The sequence below is a fragment of the Balaenoptera acutorostrata genome, chromosome 8, assembly GCF_949987535.1.
Source record: "Balaenoptera acutorostrata chromosome 8, mBalAcu1.1, whole genome shotgun sequence".
NCBI lineage: Eukaryota > Metazoa > Chordata > Mammalia > Artiodactyla > Balaenopteridae > Balaenoptera > Balaenoptera acutorostrata.
In genome coordinates, this window is record NC_080071.1 from 111,242,752 (window position 1) to 111,260,591 (window position 17,840).

Sequence of the window (17,840 nt, forward strand, 5' to 3'; positions counted from 1 at the left end):
TGATTGTCACCATCTATTAATCAGGTTTGCATGTAAACCTTTTGGGAAAATCTATTGCTGCCATTATTCCCTCTTTATCTACTTTTAGGTTTATACAATCTTTTTTAATAAACAAAAGAGGTTTACCTTAAATTTATTTCTGATACATAATAGGAAGCCAATAGGAGCAAATAATGTTAATTTAATTTTAGGATAGGCAAATTTATAATTTAACATGGTTCTGCCATTATTATCATGGAAATATGATCATGATAAATTATGTGAAAAAAATTTCGTAAATTTTTTTATAGAATGATTACATTTCTATAAGATAAATAAGCATGTAAACATTTTAGCTGTGTTTTTATATATTTTATGTATGTTCTTGAGGAATATATGCCAAATATAATGGTGATTTTCTTCAACTCATGGCATTTCAGTTAATTTTTAATTTCTTCTTTATCATATTCTATATTATCTGAACTTTAAATATGAACACCTCTAACTGTAAAAAGTACTTTTTTGCAATATTGAGATGAAAACTTACTGAAGAATAAATCCCTAACTAGAATTTATAATTTTCCTCTCTCATACCCACAGATTTATCTTTCTTCTTTTTTATGCAAAAATACAAGAAAAAGGGAAACAAAGTTCTTTCATATCTTCAGAGCTATATGTCTAATATTAGTAGTATTTCAAAGCAGCTGCAGCTTCCGGTTTTTTACTCCCCCAGAATTTTTTTTTTTAAAAAAAGAGTAAGCTCCAAATTTTAAACTTAAGACTTAATAAAAAGCAATACAAATATGAACAGTATCTTGCAATGCATCACAGTCTTACTGACTCTCCCATAGCAATTAATACCCATCACCAACTCTTCATCTTTCAGTCTTCTCTCCCAGTCTTCCCCTAGAAACTTGTCTTGAATAAAGAACTAATTATCTGAAAACTAGAATCAACTCAGTAGGAAAGTGTTGAGCAATTACATGACCAACCTCTTAATAGTTTGTACATTTATTTATTCTGTTATTGATTTAAGTAAGGGATTAGGATTTGAAAGAAAATAACCAAAGGAAGAAGAAAACAAGGATCCATATGACTTGCTATGTACCTGAACCACTCACTCAATAGAGGCATCTAGAAGGAAACACACGATGGAGTAGACAAGATAAATAAATATCGTGGATGAGCAAGCACAAATTGTGACTTTCACAGATTCAAAATTTATATAGTATGATTTAATGTTTACATCATTTGTTGGAAAACGTTTTCTAAAGGACTTGGTATAGTCTGATTAAAACAAAAAATGTTTTATTCTGATACACGTACACTATTTGCAAGTGCTTTTTAACATGTAGCACACAAAGAGTACATGTTATGGGTGTATTGAGTTGGTGTTGCTGCAAACTTGAGTCCCAGAATCTCAGTGAGAACTTTCAACTGTGCTTATTTGGCCAAATACTTCTAATTAAAGAGGCCTACAGAAGTTATGTATTTGGGACACTGTAACTATTACAAAACGGCAATATATAATTTAGTAAAAGGGATAATGAGATCCAAATTTCAAATTGAGGGCATTTATCTCCAGTTGAATGCATTTACAAAACAACCACAAAGTTGTACAAAAACATTAATTGCCCTCCAAATATTTACTCATAGAGAATATTTACAAAGAAATCCTGAAAAGCACGAGAGAAACTAGAGAATAAATGTAGATTTTTTAAAAATTATAAAAGTCAGGCTGAATTCTATGAAGAAATCCAATCAAAAGGTTAAAGTTGTGGGCATTAATGTCGGGAGACAGAATTCTCTATCCCTGATAATTACTCTAATGAGTCTATCTGCTAAGTCATCTTGTCTATGCTAACATTTATTGCACCTCTTTTGCCTTCTGCTGTACTGATGGTGACAGGTTGCACATTGGGATTGAAAGATATTGATTGGTCTATCAACAATAAAGTCATTATCCTGCTTCATAATGGGCAACCACACAAGGGATTAATTTTTATTTAATGTAGGAAGAAGCATATTGAGTTTCCTTATGACAAGATTATTTAAAGCAAATAATTTAATTTTCATGCTTTTTGTGACTGAAGCAACAACCCCTACCCCCAAACAATGATTTTATAGACTATTCCGTTTGCTTAGGAAATCAGTGCCAATTTGGTACATTTCTTGATCTTCCTGTTTTTGTATCCTTTGATACTTCTCTTTTCAAAGACTTTCCCCAGATAATAATTAAGAAAAAGAATTAAGCTTTGTGCTTATTTTCATCCAATGTGTTTATCTATTGACATTCTAGTAGAGGGCAATTTTAATAAGGTTTCTATCTCCCCTCACATTTAAAGCAGCAAAGGCAATTTGCTTTGATTTTTTATTTTTACTATTGGGGTTGTAGGTCTTCATTTGGGTATATTTAGAATTTATTTTTTATATTTGCTTTTATTAATAAAAGATTATAAACTGCTTATGATGAACCTAACACTGTGCAGGGTATGGGGCAAGCAGACTGACGGAACTCATTCTTAGACTTAAGGAAATCAAATCAATTGAGTAGTCTGATATGTAAATAATTCTTATATAATTAGATACAATATAAAAGCAACATACTGGAGAGCTTAATGAGTTTTAAAATTTTATTATTAATAAAAGGATTTTTAGAAAAGCCATTTTGTTATTTTGCTGAGTGGATTTGGTATTCAGACAAAATTAAAATTGTTCTTATTAAGTGGGTGACCTTGAGCAAGTCACTCAATGTCTTTAAGCTATAATTTCCACAACAAACTGTGACTAACAGAACCAAGGTTTGTTGTAAGCATTAAATGAAATAAGGTAGTTAAGACATTCTTTAAAGGGCTTGGCCAGAAATAATCAGTAAAAGAGACCTATAATCACCACCACCTTCCTCTTCTTCCCCATTATATTGTCATTCCCATTATTGTCATTCCCATCATAAACTCTCTTTTCAAGGAATAGGGCTCATCAGTTGAAAAAGGGAAGATAGAGTCATTTAGGCAAGAGAAGGATATAAGTAGCTAATTATGGACAGAATTCAATGTATACAGAGGGAACAGTGGTAAGAAACGAGTCTGGAAATGAAAAGTAAGGCAAATGTTAGGAAAATCTATGGTATACAAAGGAGTTTGAATTCCATTTAGACAGTGGGGATTCCCTAAGACATTTTTAGGCATGTGGATGGCAATTAGATTCATAGTTTTAAAAGCAAACTACTGGCACTAATGAGGACAGATTGAAATAGGGTACAACCAGAGAAGCTACAGTATGATATTTCTTCTGTGTAGTCATCATTTGTTAATCCAAGAATATTTTTAAATTATTTTTTCAACTTGAATTAGACAAATTCTACTTCATGTTTTGTCCAACTGTCTGATTCCTAAAACCCATATATATATATCTATATATAGATATAGATATATAGATATCTCAATTATTTGAGATATGTGGATATACCCTTTGCCATCATTTCACTTGCTCTGCTCTTCCTAAATTGTCTTCTCTTTGGACCTCCTTTTGTACTTTGTCCTTTTAATTACCTGTTACAATGCTCCAAATTTAGCATACCCCCCTCCAAGGGATGATTTTAATTAATCACTGAATAAGCATTTACTGTGTGTGAAGTATGGGCCAGCCTCCATTCTCATTCGTGCTTCCATTTGTAAAACATAATTATAACCTTCATTTTGAGAATTCATTTTTAAGTGATTCTACAAACATTTGCCTCCCTTGAAATTTACTGTGATGGTCAATTTTGTGTATCAACTTGACTGGGTCATGGGTGCTCAGACCTTTTGTTAAACATTAGTTTGACTATGTCTGTGAGGGTGTTTCCGGAAGAGATTCGCGTTTGAATCAACAGACTGAGTAAAGCAGATTGCCCACCTCAATGTGGGTGAACCTCATCCAATCCATCGAAGGCCTGAATAGAACAAAAGGCAGACTAAGAAAGAATTTGATATCTCTGCCTGACTGTTCTCAAACAGGGACATTGCTCTTCTCCCGCCTTTCGATTCAGGCTAGGACTAGAACTTAAACCACTGGCTTTCCCAGTGCTCAGACCTTTGGACTCGGACTAGAACTATCCCATAGGCTCCCTTGGATCTTGAGCTTGGAGACTGCAGTTGTTGGACTTCTCAGTGTCCATACAATTTCCTTATAATGAATCTCTTTTTCTCTCTCTCTATCTCTCCTCTCTCTCATATATTTATATGATATACACATACATATATTCACATGTATGAATATGACTAACACATGAATAACAGAAAAAAGCAATATCTGTTTCTAGCTATTGCTTGCTTACTGTATGTCAGGCCCTCTGCTATATATTTCATTTACCAAATAATTGATAATTTACTTGGTTCTCAGTTTCTTCTTCTGTAAAAGGGGTACAATAATTGTACATAAATAATAAATTTACTGGGATTGTTTAAAAGCATTAATTTGTATAAAGCACCTGCAAGAGTGACTGGCATATACTGCCTACTCAATTAATATTAGCTCTTTTTGTTATTCATTATATCCTCACAATACTCCCCCTTTATATTATAGCTGAGAAAATCAGCCTTCAAAGATGAAAATTAAATTGTCCAACATCACAAAGTCAATTACAGGGTCTAGATTTGCATTCACATGTCTGAGAGTTAGGCCATGCTCTTAATCTATAGATGTCACTGAAGTGATGCACTCCAGAGAGGCTTTGAGAAAGGATCATTACCTTTTATAGCTAGAGAAACCCTAAACTCTGATTCAGTTTAACACTGTTAGCTTGAAGAATTGAGTATGCCACTATTTGTTGATAGAAAGTTTGAAAATTTGTGAAATTTGAAAAAGCTGTTCAACCATGGAAGTTATCTGTTCATCCTCTTTACAGCAAAATTTTCAGCATAAATGGAGGCTAGAGAATATGTTTCAAGGAATATGCCATCTCTCTCTTTTACTAATCCCTACACAGTGTGATCAAAGTTGATGTAGAGATATATCTCTCTCCACACTGGAAGACAGTATTGCATGACCCATGGATCATCCCCGTCATATTCATCCTTCGTATCTTGCTATACGTGGGCAACATTTTGGTCTCTAGGATAGCCATTGCTAAAAAAATCGGTCCGTTTCTCTCTCTCTTTCCAATTCTTCGACTAGAAAATGAAAATTACTTTTCTTCCTCTAATTGCTTAATAAAAATTAATTAACTTTTTATTTGGGTGAACCATTTTAGAAGATAATCCAGAGCGGAAAGGGAAAAGAGGACAACAGAAGGAATGAAAGTTCCCAGTTATATTCTAAGAAAGCTTATAATGGGACACCCTACCTTTCATTTTCAGGATCGTTAATTTTCTTCCAATTTACCAACTAGAAAGACTAATTTAGATGTTAACTTTATTATACAAATAGGGTTGAGTGAACCAGTACTGTTTTGCTACCTTGTTTGTTTTGTTCTCTTTTTTATATAAACTTGTGGTTTCCATTCATTCCTTCTTTCAAATAAAAAAGTTTTATCCCTGTTTACTACTAGGTGATGGAGGGACACAGAGATAGACAAGACTCAGACCCTTCTCTCAACTTTTGAATCATCTGTAAGATAAAAAGAAAAAGAAAACCGTGAAAATACTTTACAAAACTGGATGAATTTGCTCGGTGGTGATGCAGTACAATGGATGGTGGAATAGGGCTCACTGTCAGGGGGCTCTGGGAAGGTCTGAGGAGGAGGGGACACTTGAGGTGAGTCTCATAAAATGAGTAGGAGTTCTTTCTTTCCTTCTTCTTTTTCTTCTTCTTTTTTAAGCGCTGCTAGAAGTAGAAGTCCATGGCCAAAAGCAGGACACCCAGGGGAGCAGGGAGTGTGTGAGGATGACTCTAGATCAGCATTGCTAGAGCAGGAGTCACCATGGGAAGAAGAGAGAGATGAGGCTGGGGGCCAAGTAGGCGCAATGATGCAAAGGATCAGTGTGCTAGTCTAAGAAAAAAATAATTCTGAAAACAATACAAAGATACCCTATTTTTTTTCAGCAGATGGGTTATAAGCCAAAATATATGAGACAGCAAGAGGGAGGAGATATGGGGATATATGTATATGTATAGCTGATTCACTTTGTTATAAAGCAGAAACTAACACAGCATTGTAGAACAATTATATTCCAATAAAGATGTTAAAAAATATATACATATATGAGACAGAGCAATCGCTTTGGCAGCAATATGTAGAATGGATTAAAAAGAGAAACTACAGTCATAATCAGGCTGATAAATAAACACTTCGATTATTTAAAAAAACAGCAAAAATACAATTATCCTTATGGGATGCCAAATGCCTTACCCCCTCACCACCCTTCACCAGCATGCACCTTTGTCATGACACATATCTTTCAAGATCGAGGAGATAAAAGTTGTCATGTCAAAAAAAGTTACTCAGTGAAAACTTTAAGATGTTCCCTGAAATAATCACATTAATAGGAAAGCTTTTGGCAGCACATGGATTCAAGCTGAAGTGAAAGGCACTTTCGAGTATCAAATACTTCTGAATAAAACAGCCCAGTGACAGAAATTCTAACTGGTTAAAATCTCTGGTTCAAAATCTACTCTTAAAGTGAGGCCATCAAAGAGGAAGTTGAGTATCATTTATAATATAGAAATTATTTGTGCCAACAAATGAGTACATGCCACATGAAAATATCATACACTGCTTTTTAGTCTTTGCTTTCTGCCAACAAATCAGAAGTTCGTTGAATTTATATATTTGACATGCTATAAACAAAGATATGTTTTAGTTCTCCCATAATGGAGGAAATGTGATATTTGACAGATGACATTAGCAGCAGCCAGCATTTTTTGTCAGGTATTAAAGGTGGAAACAAAGTCTCTGGCTGGTTAGAAGCCAATGTGTAGGAAAAAGAATGGAAGTATATTTATGTTCTCACTATTTGAACTAATATGCATGACTAAAGAATATGTACTCTGAAAATCTGAGGCACATTTCCATTCAAATTAAATAGTATAGGGCATAAAACATAGCACATGGTAATTAAAAATCCATGTGGTGAGAGAATGTAAAGTTTAATTGAGTTCTCTCCTCTTTTACCATTGAAAGCAGAACACTGTTGACACCAAAGTTTATTTTAAAGCAGTCTAAAAGCAATATCTTATTTTACAAGGTAATATAAAAAAATGAGAAAATTAAGAAGATACTGATCAATGACTTCCCCAAAAAATCATGTTCCTATATAAGGAGTATTTTGAAGGAGGAATAAAGATTTAAATACAAAAATATGAATATAGCAAATTTTAAGCTGTAGTTTCTAAAATGCCTTTTGTGAAATTAATATTATGCAGGAAATATAATATTCTCCATAATAAACTCCCTTACTTTGTTGATTGTCACTTAATTCTGTCAAAGTCCATTATAATCCCTTTGATTGTTAATGAACTCTGAAAAAGTAACATAAGAAGAGCTCCTCTCACTTATACTGAACGTTTGACCCAAACACTCTGGCCATTTATAAGCATTAATTCACTAAGGCTTCCAAGGAAAGATACATTAATATTCTTATTCTTACTGTTGCACTGTTTCCTCTCTTCTCTCCCCATGCTGTTGAATTCTCTCTAGGTTTTACTGTTTTCTTCCCACTAATGTTGGAAAGATACATTTTTAGGAGAATAATCATAATAACATGGGCTCACCTATGCCAGTACCTCTGCCTGGTCTTAATTACTGCTTTGCTATCCAGCTGGGTTGGTGTGTCTACCCCATTAATCTATTAAATTTGGCTCATTCTACCTTTGCTAGGCGCTAAGAAAACAAAGATGAATAGTAAGGACTATCCGTGTGATTTCAATTATTCTTTGCTTTCCAACTGGGTCGGAATCTCTACTCCATTAATCTGTGAACTCTCACCTCACTCTACCTTTGCTTTTATTAAGTTCTCATAGAGGTTCTCCCCTCCCTTGGTAAAACTGATGTAAATTAGTTAGGACATCCTAGGCTTCACCAAGTTCTACTGGATTACTTTTAGATAAAGGAATCATAAATGCTCACCATACTTCCCGCTCTGGTGGACCCTTCTTACGATCCCTTAGTGGGATACTGCTTTTATTTATCTTGGTAAGCTAGACTGGGGGAGGGAGGTCCCTTGCTATCACTCTGGCCATACAAAGTAACAGCATAAAATAAGTTCTTCCTTCTTAGCATAGGACAGAAGTGATGAGAGTTTTCACTGGGTATATTTAGGCACGTCCTCATCCAAATGATCACAGTCCTGTGTTTATTAAATTTTTATCATGTATTATTTCTAACGCAGCATTTATCCTGTTACACTTTAATTATTTGCACTCCCTCTAGCAAAGATCTTGCTTTGTATAATACTATATCTGAAGTCCCTACCACAGTACCTGGCCCCTAAATTATTATCTGTTACAAGAACTAATGAATGAGTGTAATAATTGTACAGCTGCTCAGAGTGGTTTAGAAAACTTGCCCCCATGTGCCAGTGTTTCATCCTCAACTGGTTACTTCCGCGCCTTGAATTCTGGAATTAGAAGTGCATTTCTATGAGTCATGCATGTCAAATCAGTTCTACCCATGAGAGGGGCGGTCTTCCTCCTCTGAGTGCTCCACACCAAAGAAAGAAGAGGCCCCGATGTGCCTTCAAGTTCCGTGTTGCCTTCCTTCTTCTTTCTGTCCACGCTTCTGAAGCCCACAGAGACTGTAAGTATACAACTACGTCTCTAGTCTCCAGAGTGAAGTGAATGGCTTTCCTTTATCTCAACTTGATGGGAATAACTTTTCATGGCTACTGTAAAAGGAATGTATCTTACTTCCTATTCATGACCTACCGCTTTTGATTAGTTTAGACACAGTCATCTCCCTCATCCGTTGAGACTGATCCAGGAGCAAGCAGTGTGCACACAGTGGCAGGAAAAAAACTGCATTAGGAAGAGATTTTACAGAATTCTGAAAATGCTAGATCTGAAAGGAACTTAGTAATGGTACAATTCAACATCTTCAATTCAGAGAGGAGGAAATTGAGGTTAAAGTGTTTCAGCTTTCTCAAAACTTGCCTGAAAACAATTTCTAAACTGCCAAAGTGAAATATTTTGATAATAAGATTCACTCAGAAGACCTGAGAATATTTTAAAGTGATGTCAAACAAAATCTTTCATTAGAGCCACCTACGTGATATTCTCTTACCACGATATTAGCTGAGGTGGGCAAAGGAAATATCTAAATGTATGTTAAATACACGCACACATAAAAACCACACGCAGACACATTCTCACCCTGTGTCTTAGTGGTACTGCATCTTACATCCCATGTATAGGACACTGGTGTTTCAGCACAAGTAACAGTGCAGATGGAATTGACTGAATTATCACAGATCTCCTGAGAATCAATTTTATTTTTTGTTTGTAGATTTTCATTCCTTTATCTGTTAATTTTACTGATGTATTACAAATCTCCCATTGGTTAAGTCCTCAATCCTTTTCTTACCAAGAGTAGGCTGTGTTCCCATTCACAGTGCTAATAGCCCCATTTTAATGATGTTTAAGGATCTAAATAGACTGTGCTATTTTGTCTGACTTTCTTGGTTTTCACGAGCATTTTAGACCAGGGAGCAGTGTGCCACAGTCTGGTCTCCATTACTTTCAGACAGAAGCAGGACCAGTATAGTAACTGACTTATAATACGTACTAAATAAAATCATAAATAGGAAGATGGAAAGAGAGCAGCGAGTGTGTGTGTGTGTGTGTGTGTGTGTGTGTGTGTGGTGGGAAAGGAAATATATATGCTTCTCAGTTATTAGGCAGGGTTATAGGTTATATATTTGGTCCATTTAACAAAAGCCAACCATTGTGGCTTAACACAGTCAGGTTCTTCTATCTTTCCTGACTCTGAAAGCTATACTGTGCCTTTTGTCCCAGTAATTATTGCCTCATGATCACAACATGGATGCTCCAGTTTTACCTTAATATTTTATGTAGAAAAAAGAAAAAAGGAGGTAGAAAGAGTTGGCAAATCTTTCCTAGAAATCCCCAATAGATTTCTGCTTATATAATGTAGGAACATAGTCTGTCACATGGTGAACCCTTTTGCAAGGGAGACTGGAAACTTAAAAGATTTTATTTTATTTTATTTTTAAAATTAGACATATAGCCACCCTGAATTATATGAAGTTTTTAATAGTAAGGAATAAGGGCATATGACATGTTTTATGTATAGGTGAGTTTCATTTTCCACAATTTCAGGTAAATTGTTTCTCCTTCATAACTCAAATTTTTACATGATGAAAATGAAGAGTTTAGACTAAACAAAGGATTGTAAACCCATATGATTACAGAGTCCAGACAGATGATGTAAAAAGAAAGTGGTGAGAGGGATTGTGAAACCCTGGGGATCAAGGATGCACCTGAAAGGGGAAGTAACTTCTCAGCTCCACCTGATTAAGATCATGAAGAATGTGCATCAGATCTACTAAATTTTCCAAATAAATTGAAAATTACCATCTTTGTGTCAAAACTCACCATTTTCATTTTATTTGGTAACTAATTAGTTGGCAAAACACATCTGGGGATTGGACTTGGCCTTTCAGAAGAGTTTAATACTTCAAAGCACTATCAATCTTCAGGACCCTTTTAGCTCAAATAGCCTGTGTCTCGGCTTCCTATCTGACTCCACTACAGGACATTTTCACAGCATCACCAGGGTGAACACCTAAAGTAACAGGGGCAATGCTGTAAGCCCAAAAGGCAAGTTCCTGTGCAGTCTGCTTTTGGAGCCTGACTTGTTCACCATTGTAAAGAAACGTAGAACCAAATTATGTTGTTGGATATGTTTGTGTTTCAACATAAATAATTACACCTTTGGTGAGTATTATTTACACAGACTGCATTAAATTATGAGGACTTATACTTGCTGCCAAACTCAACCCCACATAACCACTCCTAGTCAATAAATAGCTAAACCAAGAATATGTTTCTTTCCTGTAAGTTAGACACAGTAAAGTTTTTGTAATTTATGTGATGGTTAACCAGAGTTGGTTTATAGTGTGGAACTGGATTTAGAAATGTTGAGTGTATTGCAGAGCACCAGAATCAACTGACCTGGTTGGCCAGTTAGGTGCTGATGATTTGTGACTATGACATGGACAGGAGAACATCAGCAAAGAAGAGCACAAGAACTATGTGAAGAAGCTTTAAATAGACTTCTAATGCATTTTTTCACCAAATATTCCAAACTGGAGTGTTCAGAAGATGATCTGCCTTGTCCAAAGCTAACTATGACCAAGTCCAAAAGCCCATCAGTGTCTGGTACATAGTAGGAACTCATAAGTATTTCTAAAAGTGTACTGAATATAGATATGCTATGAAGAGTACAAGTAATTCTTGTAACTTAAAAAGGAGAAAGGGGACTTCCCTGGTGGCGCAGTGGTTAAGAATCCGCCTGCCAATGTAGGGGACACAGGTTCGAGCCCTGGTCCGGGAAGATTCCACGTGCCTCAGAGCAACTAAGCCCGTGAGCCACAACTACTGGGCCTGTGCTCTAGAACCCACGAGCCACAACTACTGAGTCCATGTGCCACAACTACTGAAGCCCGCACGCCTAGAGCCTGTGCTCTGCAACAATAGAAGCCACTGAAATGAGAAGCCCGCACACAATGAAGAGTAGCCCCTGCTCGCCACAACCAGAGAAAGCCCACATGCAGCAATGAAGACCCAACGCAGCCAAAACTATAAATAAATAAATAAATAAATAAATAAATAAATAAATAAATAAATAAAAATTAAAAGGACCTTGGAGAATAATTCTATTGATATAATTTCATACGTGCCCTATGCCCCTAATATTGTCCTATATTCTAAGTCAGACACCTTACCTTTTGTATTAAGCTACGATATCATGGTTTCATCTTTATTCTCCTTTTTAAATCTTTGGGCAAAATATGTATTTTACAATCTGCACAGGTAGACCCTTTGAGGCTTCCATTTTACTGTCTCTCTGCAAATTTTCATGCTACTACTGTTCTTTATTAGCAATCATGTTAACTATAAAATACAATGAATTGATTCTTTAAATTCTCTATGCAGCCAAAGTAGCCAGTGTCACAGTGGAGTGTCTTGAGCAATTAAGAAGAAAAATTACGCTGACCGTAACTTTGAACTACAGTGACGAGTTGTACGTATTGTAACAGCTTATGTGAGACTAGCCCACTATGGCCGTCAATTTCACTGCATACCAATGGCACACTTGCTCTTCCTACCTTTTTTTCAGATAATTTTGATGCTAGGGCCAAGACTGACTTTAACTGCTAAGTCAGAGGAAATGAAGTAAGTTGAGTTTATTCGTTCACTTTTCCCTTAATGTATGTTAAATAATTTAAATGACTTCATATTTCATGGGATATTACATACCATCTTTTGATTCTTAATAGCAACCTATGACTAGGCTTTCTGAAGTGACAGATACAGCCAATACAATAACTGAATGAATAACCAAATAAAGATTTGGACAGGTTATGTAAACTTTTCTCAACAGTATATTTTAAACCCATAACAGAAATATGTCTGTATTAGCCAGTGTTCTCCAGAAAAACAGAACCAGCCAGATGTTGATAAAAAACACGTTGGTTTTATCAACATCCTGTTGATGACATATTTATTTATTTATTTATTTATTTATTTTTTAAGGATTTTCTTATTTATTTATTTATTTATTTATTTATTTATTTATTTTTGGCTGTGTTGGGTCTTCGGTTCGTGCGAGGGCTTTCTCCAGTTGCGGCAAGCGGGGGCCACTCTTCATCGCGGTGCGCGGGCCTTTCTCCATCGCGGCCCCTCCCGTCGCGGGGCACAGGCTCCAGACGCGCAGGCTCAGCAATTGTGGCTCACGGGCCCAGCTGCTCCGTGGCATGTGGGATCTTCCCAGACCAGGGCTCGAACCCGTGTCCCCTGCATTAGCAGGCAGATTCTCAACCACTGCGCCACCAGGGAAGCCCCCTGACATATTTATTTTAAGGAATTGGCTCACATGATTGTAGAAGCTTGCCAAGTCCAAAATCTGATGGGGTAGGCTGGCCGTCTGGGGACTCAAAGAAGACATGCCGTTGGAGTCCAAAGGCAGTCAGCTGGCAGAATTTCTTCCTGCTCAGAGGAGGTCAGTCTTCGTTCTATCAGGCCTTTGAGGCCCACCTACATCATGGCGAGCACTCTACCTTCTCAAAGTCCACTAATTAATCTCATCCAAAAAATCACCTTCACAAAAACATCCAGAATAATGTTTGACCAAATATCTGGGCACAATGGCCCAGCCAAGTTAACCTGTAAAATTAAACATCACAGTGTCTTATCTGTTAAACATCATCAAATTGTATTTATGAGGCATTGCCTCATTTCTATTTAAATTTGTGCCCATCTTGAGAACAAAAACTATATTTTGATTAGAGTTATAATAATATAACATGCAAATACCATATTTATAATTATTTTATCTAACAACCAAAAAGCCAATGACTTGGAAACTAATGCCCTTATTCATCCTTTCTCTGTGTGCTGCAGAGGATTATTTTTAAGTGATCAGCTTAAATTCTGCATGGGCTTTCTGCTCATTACTCCAGGTGCCTAAGGGAAAAGTTGGTTCCAAGGCCAACTAGTATGCTCTATTTCATTATTTCAGACCCTGTGGCTGAAATGCATAATGTTTCATGAGACTATGATATATAGAATGGCATTAAAAAAAAGGTTTTCATTGGAGCCACTTATATTCCATAATTTCCCTGAATCTGGCCAGTTACTGAGCTATCACATATAAGTGAGTCCCTCCCATTTGTTTATTCATTTTTTTATAATGACAGACACATTTATATGACAGACACTCTTCTAGGAATTAGGGATACATGACAAAGGCATCAGCATTATTGAGCTTACACTTTAGTAGCAGGAAACTAATAATGAGCCTATAAACTAGTAAGCAAATAAATTTAGATAGTGGTAAGTACTATGAAGAAAATAAAAGAGGACAATGGGAGACAGAAGGAGTTTAGGCTAATTGATTTAGGGTGGTTTAAGGTTTCTCTGAAAAGGTAATCTTTAACAAAATGGGAAGAGCAAAGATGAAGGTAGGAATGAGCTGGGCACATTTGACGTTAGGAAAGCAAGTTTGTGATGCTGGAATGTAGAGAACTAAAGGGACACTGGTAGGAGATGTGACCTGGAAAAACAGGTGAGGACAAATCACGTATGGCCTTGAAGCCATGGCAAAACTTGTACTGATACATTGTCATTGCAAGGGAATGACAGGTTCTAAATTACTCTGAATAGATAATGGAGTCTTGAGGAAGCAGACAGGACAAACGGAGATCATTTAGGATACTATTAGTGAGCCGATGAGCCATGATGCTTGGGCTAGTAGAGCTAGTAAAAAGCATCCAGATTTGGAACCAATGAAATCGTTGCTGATGTAAGCGTGCTTTCCTATATGCTGTATGTACATCATAAAATATATATGACTTTACGTATTTTCAAAGATATTCTACATTTTTTATCTTGTTATTCTTAGCAGGAATTCTGCAAGATGCAGAAGAAAGATAGTTTTACCATCATTTGGTGAATGGATAGTAATAGAACAAAATTAAGGTTGAGGGACTTGAACTTTGTAGTTTATAAATTAACGGTATATAACATCCCCATGTAAAGACAAACCCCTGCAAAAGTATTTTTCACGTAGAAGAATTATCTAATTCCCAAGGCAACTCAAACAATCGGATGAGCTCTGATTGTTAGAAAGCTACCCAGCAAACTAGTAGTTCTTGTAAAGCTTCGCAGCAGAGTCTAAATTAGAATACAGGGATTCCAGGTCACATTTCAGCTGCCACAGCCAGGCTCACCTCTAAGGCTGCAATCTGATTCCACAGGTTTCTCGCTCACACTCACCTATTCCTTCAAAAATATCAATACAAATAATTCAGCCAAAGTGAGGCCACAGTACTGCTCTCAAAAAGATAGGTAAAGAAAGTTAGGTTTTGTATATTAACTGTACAATTAATATCATTTAAACAGGGCAGATTTTTTTTTAGAAGAAGAAATGTGAATGCTCCATGTGCTAAGGACACACAGATAGGGCATAAGTCATACGCAGGACTTTTTCATTGTATGTGGTGGGTTCATAGACAGGGAGGAGAAGATGGAACAGGAAACAGGGCAAGTGTGAGGTTCTTTTCTTGGGAGGCCTTTTTTCAGACCCTTCGTTTGTCTATTACTTGTTTGCTTGTTTTGGGAGCGGTTGAGGCATCTGAGCCTCTAGGACTTTTCTAAGAAATCCACATAGACTTAGCTTAATTGGAGAACAATATTACTCGTTCTTCCTGGAGGGGTCTCACTCATGTTTGTTTAGCAAGAAGGTACGTAATTCAGCCAGCCTGACCTTTTTACCACATTTAACAGCTCAAGGATACTCTTTGGAGCCAAATAGATCTAAATTAGAATATGGACTCGATCACTTACTAGATATGTGACACAAATAATTTATTTGCCATCTCTTGCCTCAATTTTTCTCCTCCCTAAAAAATAGCAGTATCTCTTTTATTAGTTAGCTTTTTAAAAATGTAATATATTTTTCTATGTCTCTATTTAAGTCACTGGTCTCAAAGAAGAAATACAGCAGTGCCTCTAAAGGACCTGGCACATGTCTGGGATGAATTAGCCACTCTGCAAGTGTAAGTTTCCAAACTACACTGCCCAGAAGAACCATCTAAGAATCTTGCTAAAAAGACAAATTCTTGAATCCAAACCCCAGAGAATTCTGATTCCTAGGTCTATAAGGAAGTTCCAGAAATCTACATTTTTTAACAAATACCACAAAATTTCTGAAATTAATTTCCTGCTAATTATATTTGGAGAAAAAAAAGAAAACTGCAGCAAATTTGACCTTCATTCATCTATGACCTCTTATCAGCTCAGAGGTAAGTCTCACTCTCCTTTGGCTCCTAGCACAAATCATCTCATCCTTGACCTTTTACATACTAGCATGACATAAAACATAAGGACAGAAGTTGTCTGTCTGGAGGCTTTTCTTTCCTGTCTGCTCTCTTTTGGGTGATAGATTCTTTGTATATAGCACCTGACTTATTTCCCTGTAACTATTATTGGTCTCTTTCTTGCTAGTTTGCCTACTGTTTTAGACTCCTAATCATCCTAAATTACATGGGCATCATCAGCTTCTCACTAGAGTTGTTTTATCACGTTAATACTGGGTACTGCGTCTGTAAAATACCCTTTTCCTTATGGCTCCAGTAAGAGATGATGGAAGAGAAACATTTGCTAGATATGGCAGGTAGAAGAGAAACAGAAGCCACCACTTTCAGAAGGTCACCTTAGGAAAGACACATTGATGGATAGACATAGGGGTACATGGCATATCCCAGCTTATTCTCATTCTCCTCTTTGAAGCCAGAGCCTCTTTCCAGGTGCTGGTCCTGCTGACCAATGGCAGCCTCAGACCTATCACTGAGCACATGGCTGTGGACCCACAGAGGTGGTAGCGCCCCAAAGAAACATTTTCGTATAGATTTTGCCTTAAGTGCCCTCTTTAGAGTTCCACTTTGGTGGTAGACATGTTCGGTTTCTTCCATTTGTCTGCAAGCTCTTACCTATGTACCTGGGCCAGTGCTTTAGACAAATCTGTTAGTGATTCTCTTTGTAATCGTCTTATTCCTCATGAAAGACTTCCACCTCATCCGCTGCTCCCACGTTTATGTGGAGTGTAATTCTTATAATAAACCCCTATGCGCACAATGATTTAAGTAGCACTGATTTGTTGACGGAAATCAGATGAATACACACACTAAACCAGCTCAACTCTAAGTCCAGACGCTTCACGTTTTACAGTCCAGAGGGGGACATCAAAGGAAAACTCCACAGGACAACTGAAACCTAACATATTTTTAAAAGTAGCAATACCAGGTTATTTTGAGTGACCTACAGGGAAAAATACATAGAATCCTTCAGGCATTCCTATTGTATTCCTAGAAATCAATATTGATATTTTAGTCACAGAACTTTTACCTGACATTTTGGCCTAGAATTCAAGAATTAAAAGAGGAAAAGCCGAATTCTCTCTCCTGGACTTCTGCTTTATATGCACTTGTACCTGCCCTTAGAGATAAATGCCAAGGCTGACGTGTTAACCTTCTTACTGCATGGTTGGCCATCACCGAAAGAGTTCAGCCTTCCAGACTGCAATCACATATAACATCACCAGAATTAAATCACCCATTACCAACCCTTCAAGCACAGTCTTAGGAAATGTACACTTAGAATTCTGAGTAAGTTTTGACTGAACAAGAAATGTGCAATCAACTGATAGACTTCAGTCTCATGATACTTTTCTTGCCAAAGAATCGCAAAGCAGCACCCATTAAAATTAGGCATAACCACAGATGCATATGAAACTGCATTTATCAGAGATTTTCACAAGGCTTATTCAGTGGAAGAGTAATCTTTGAATTCCAAAGATTTTATTAACTTTCAGATTCACTTCTATATCCTACACTTAAATGTAACATGGAATCAGATTTCTGGATATTATTCTACACGCCATCCTCTTACTTTACACAATTTGAAGGCTTCACTCTTAAATTACATTTTTGAATTATACCAATTGAATGCCATATATGCAGTGGTCATACAAATTATACTAGAGATCACACACTCTATTCAGGCTTAACTGGACTTCACACAAGTTTGGTTTGACCTGCATCATCACCATTCCTGTCAACTGGTGAGAGCTATGTCTAGACCTGGCTTAGGTAAGTAACACCCCTCCCTTGAGAAAGGGAAATTTAATCAGTCTTATGCCTATG

General features: G+C 36.6%; 1 protein-coding gene across 2 annotated transcripts in view; it reads right to left on the reverse strand.

The window, feature by feature from the left end:
- DPP10 (dipeptidyl peptidase like 10) overlaps positions 1–17,840 on the reverse strand; it is a 690,622-nt gene that overhangs the window by 184,024 nt on the left and 488,758 nt on the right. Inside the window, exon 6 of one of the 2 annotated variants that reach the window (XM_057551305.1) lies at positions 15,999–16,051. The exons of the other annotated variant lie outside the window; for it this stretch is intronic. Within the exon in view, the coding sequence (XP_057407288.1) occupies positions 15,999–16,051 (53 nt within the window). The remainder of the gene's footprint in view (positions 1–15,998; positions 16,052–17,840) is intronic. 2 annotated transcript variants of the gene reach the window in all.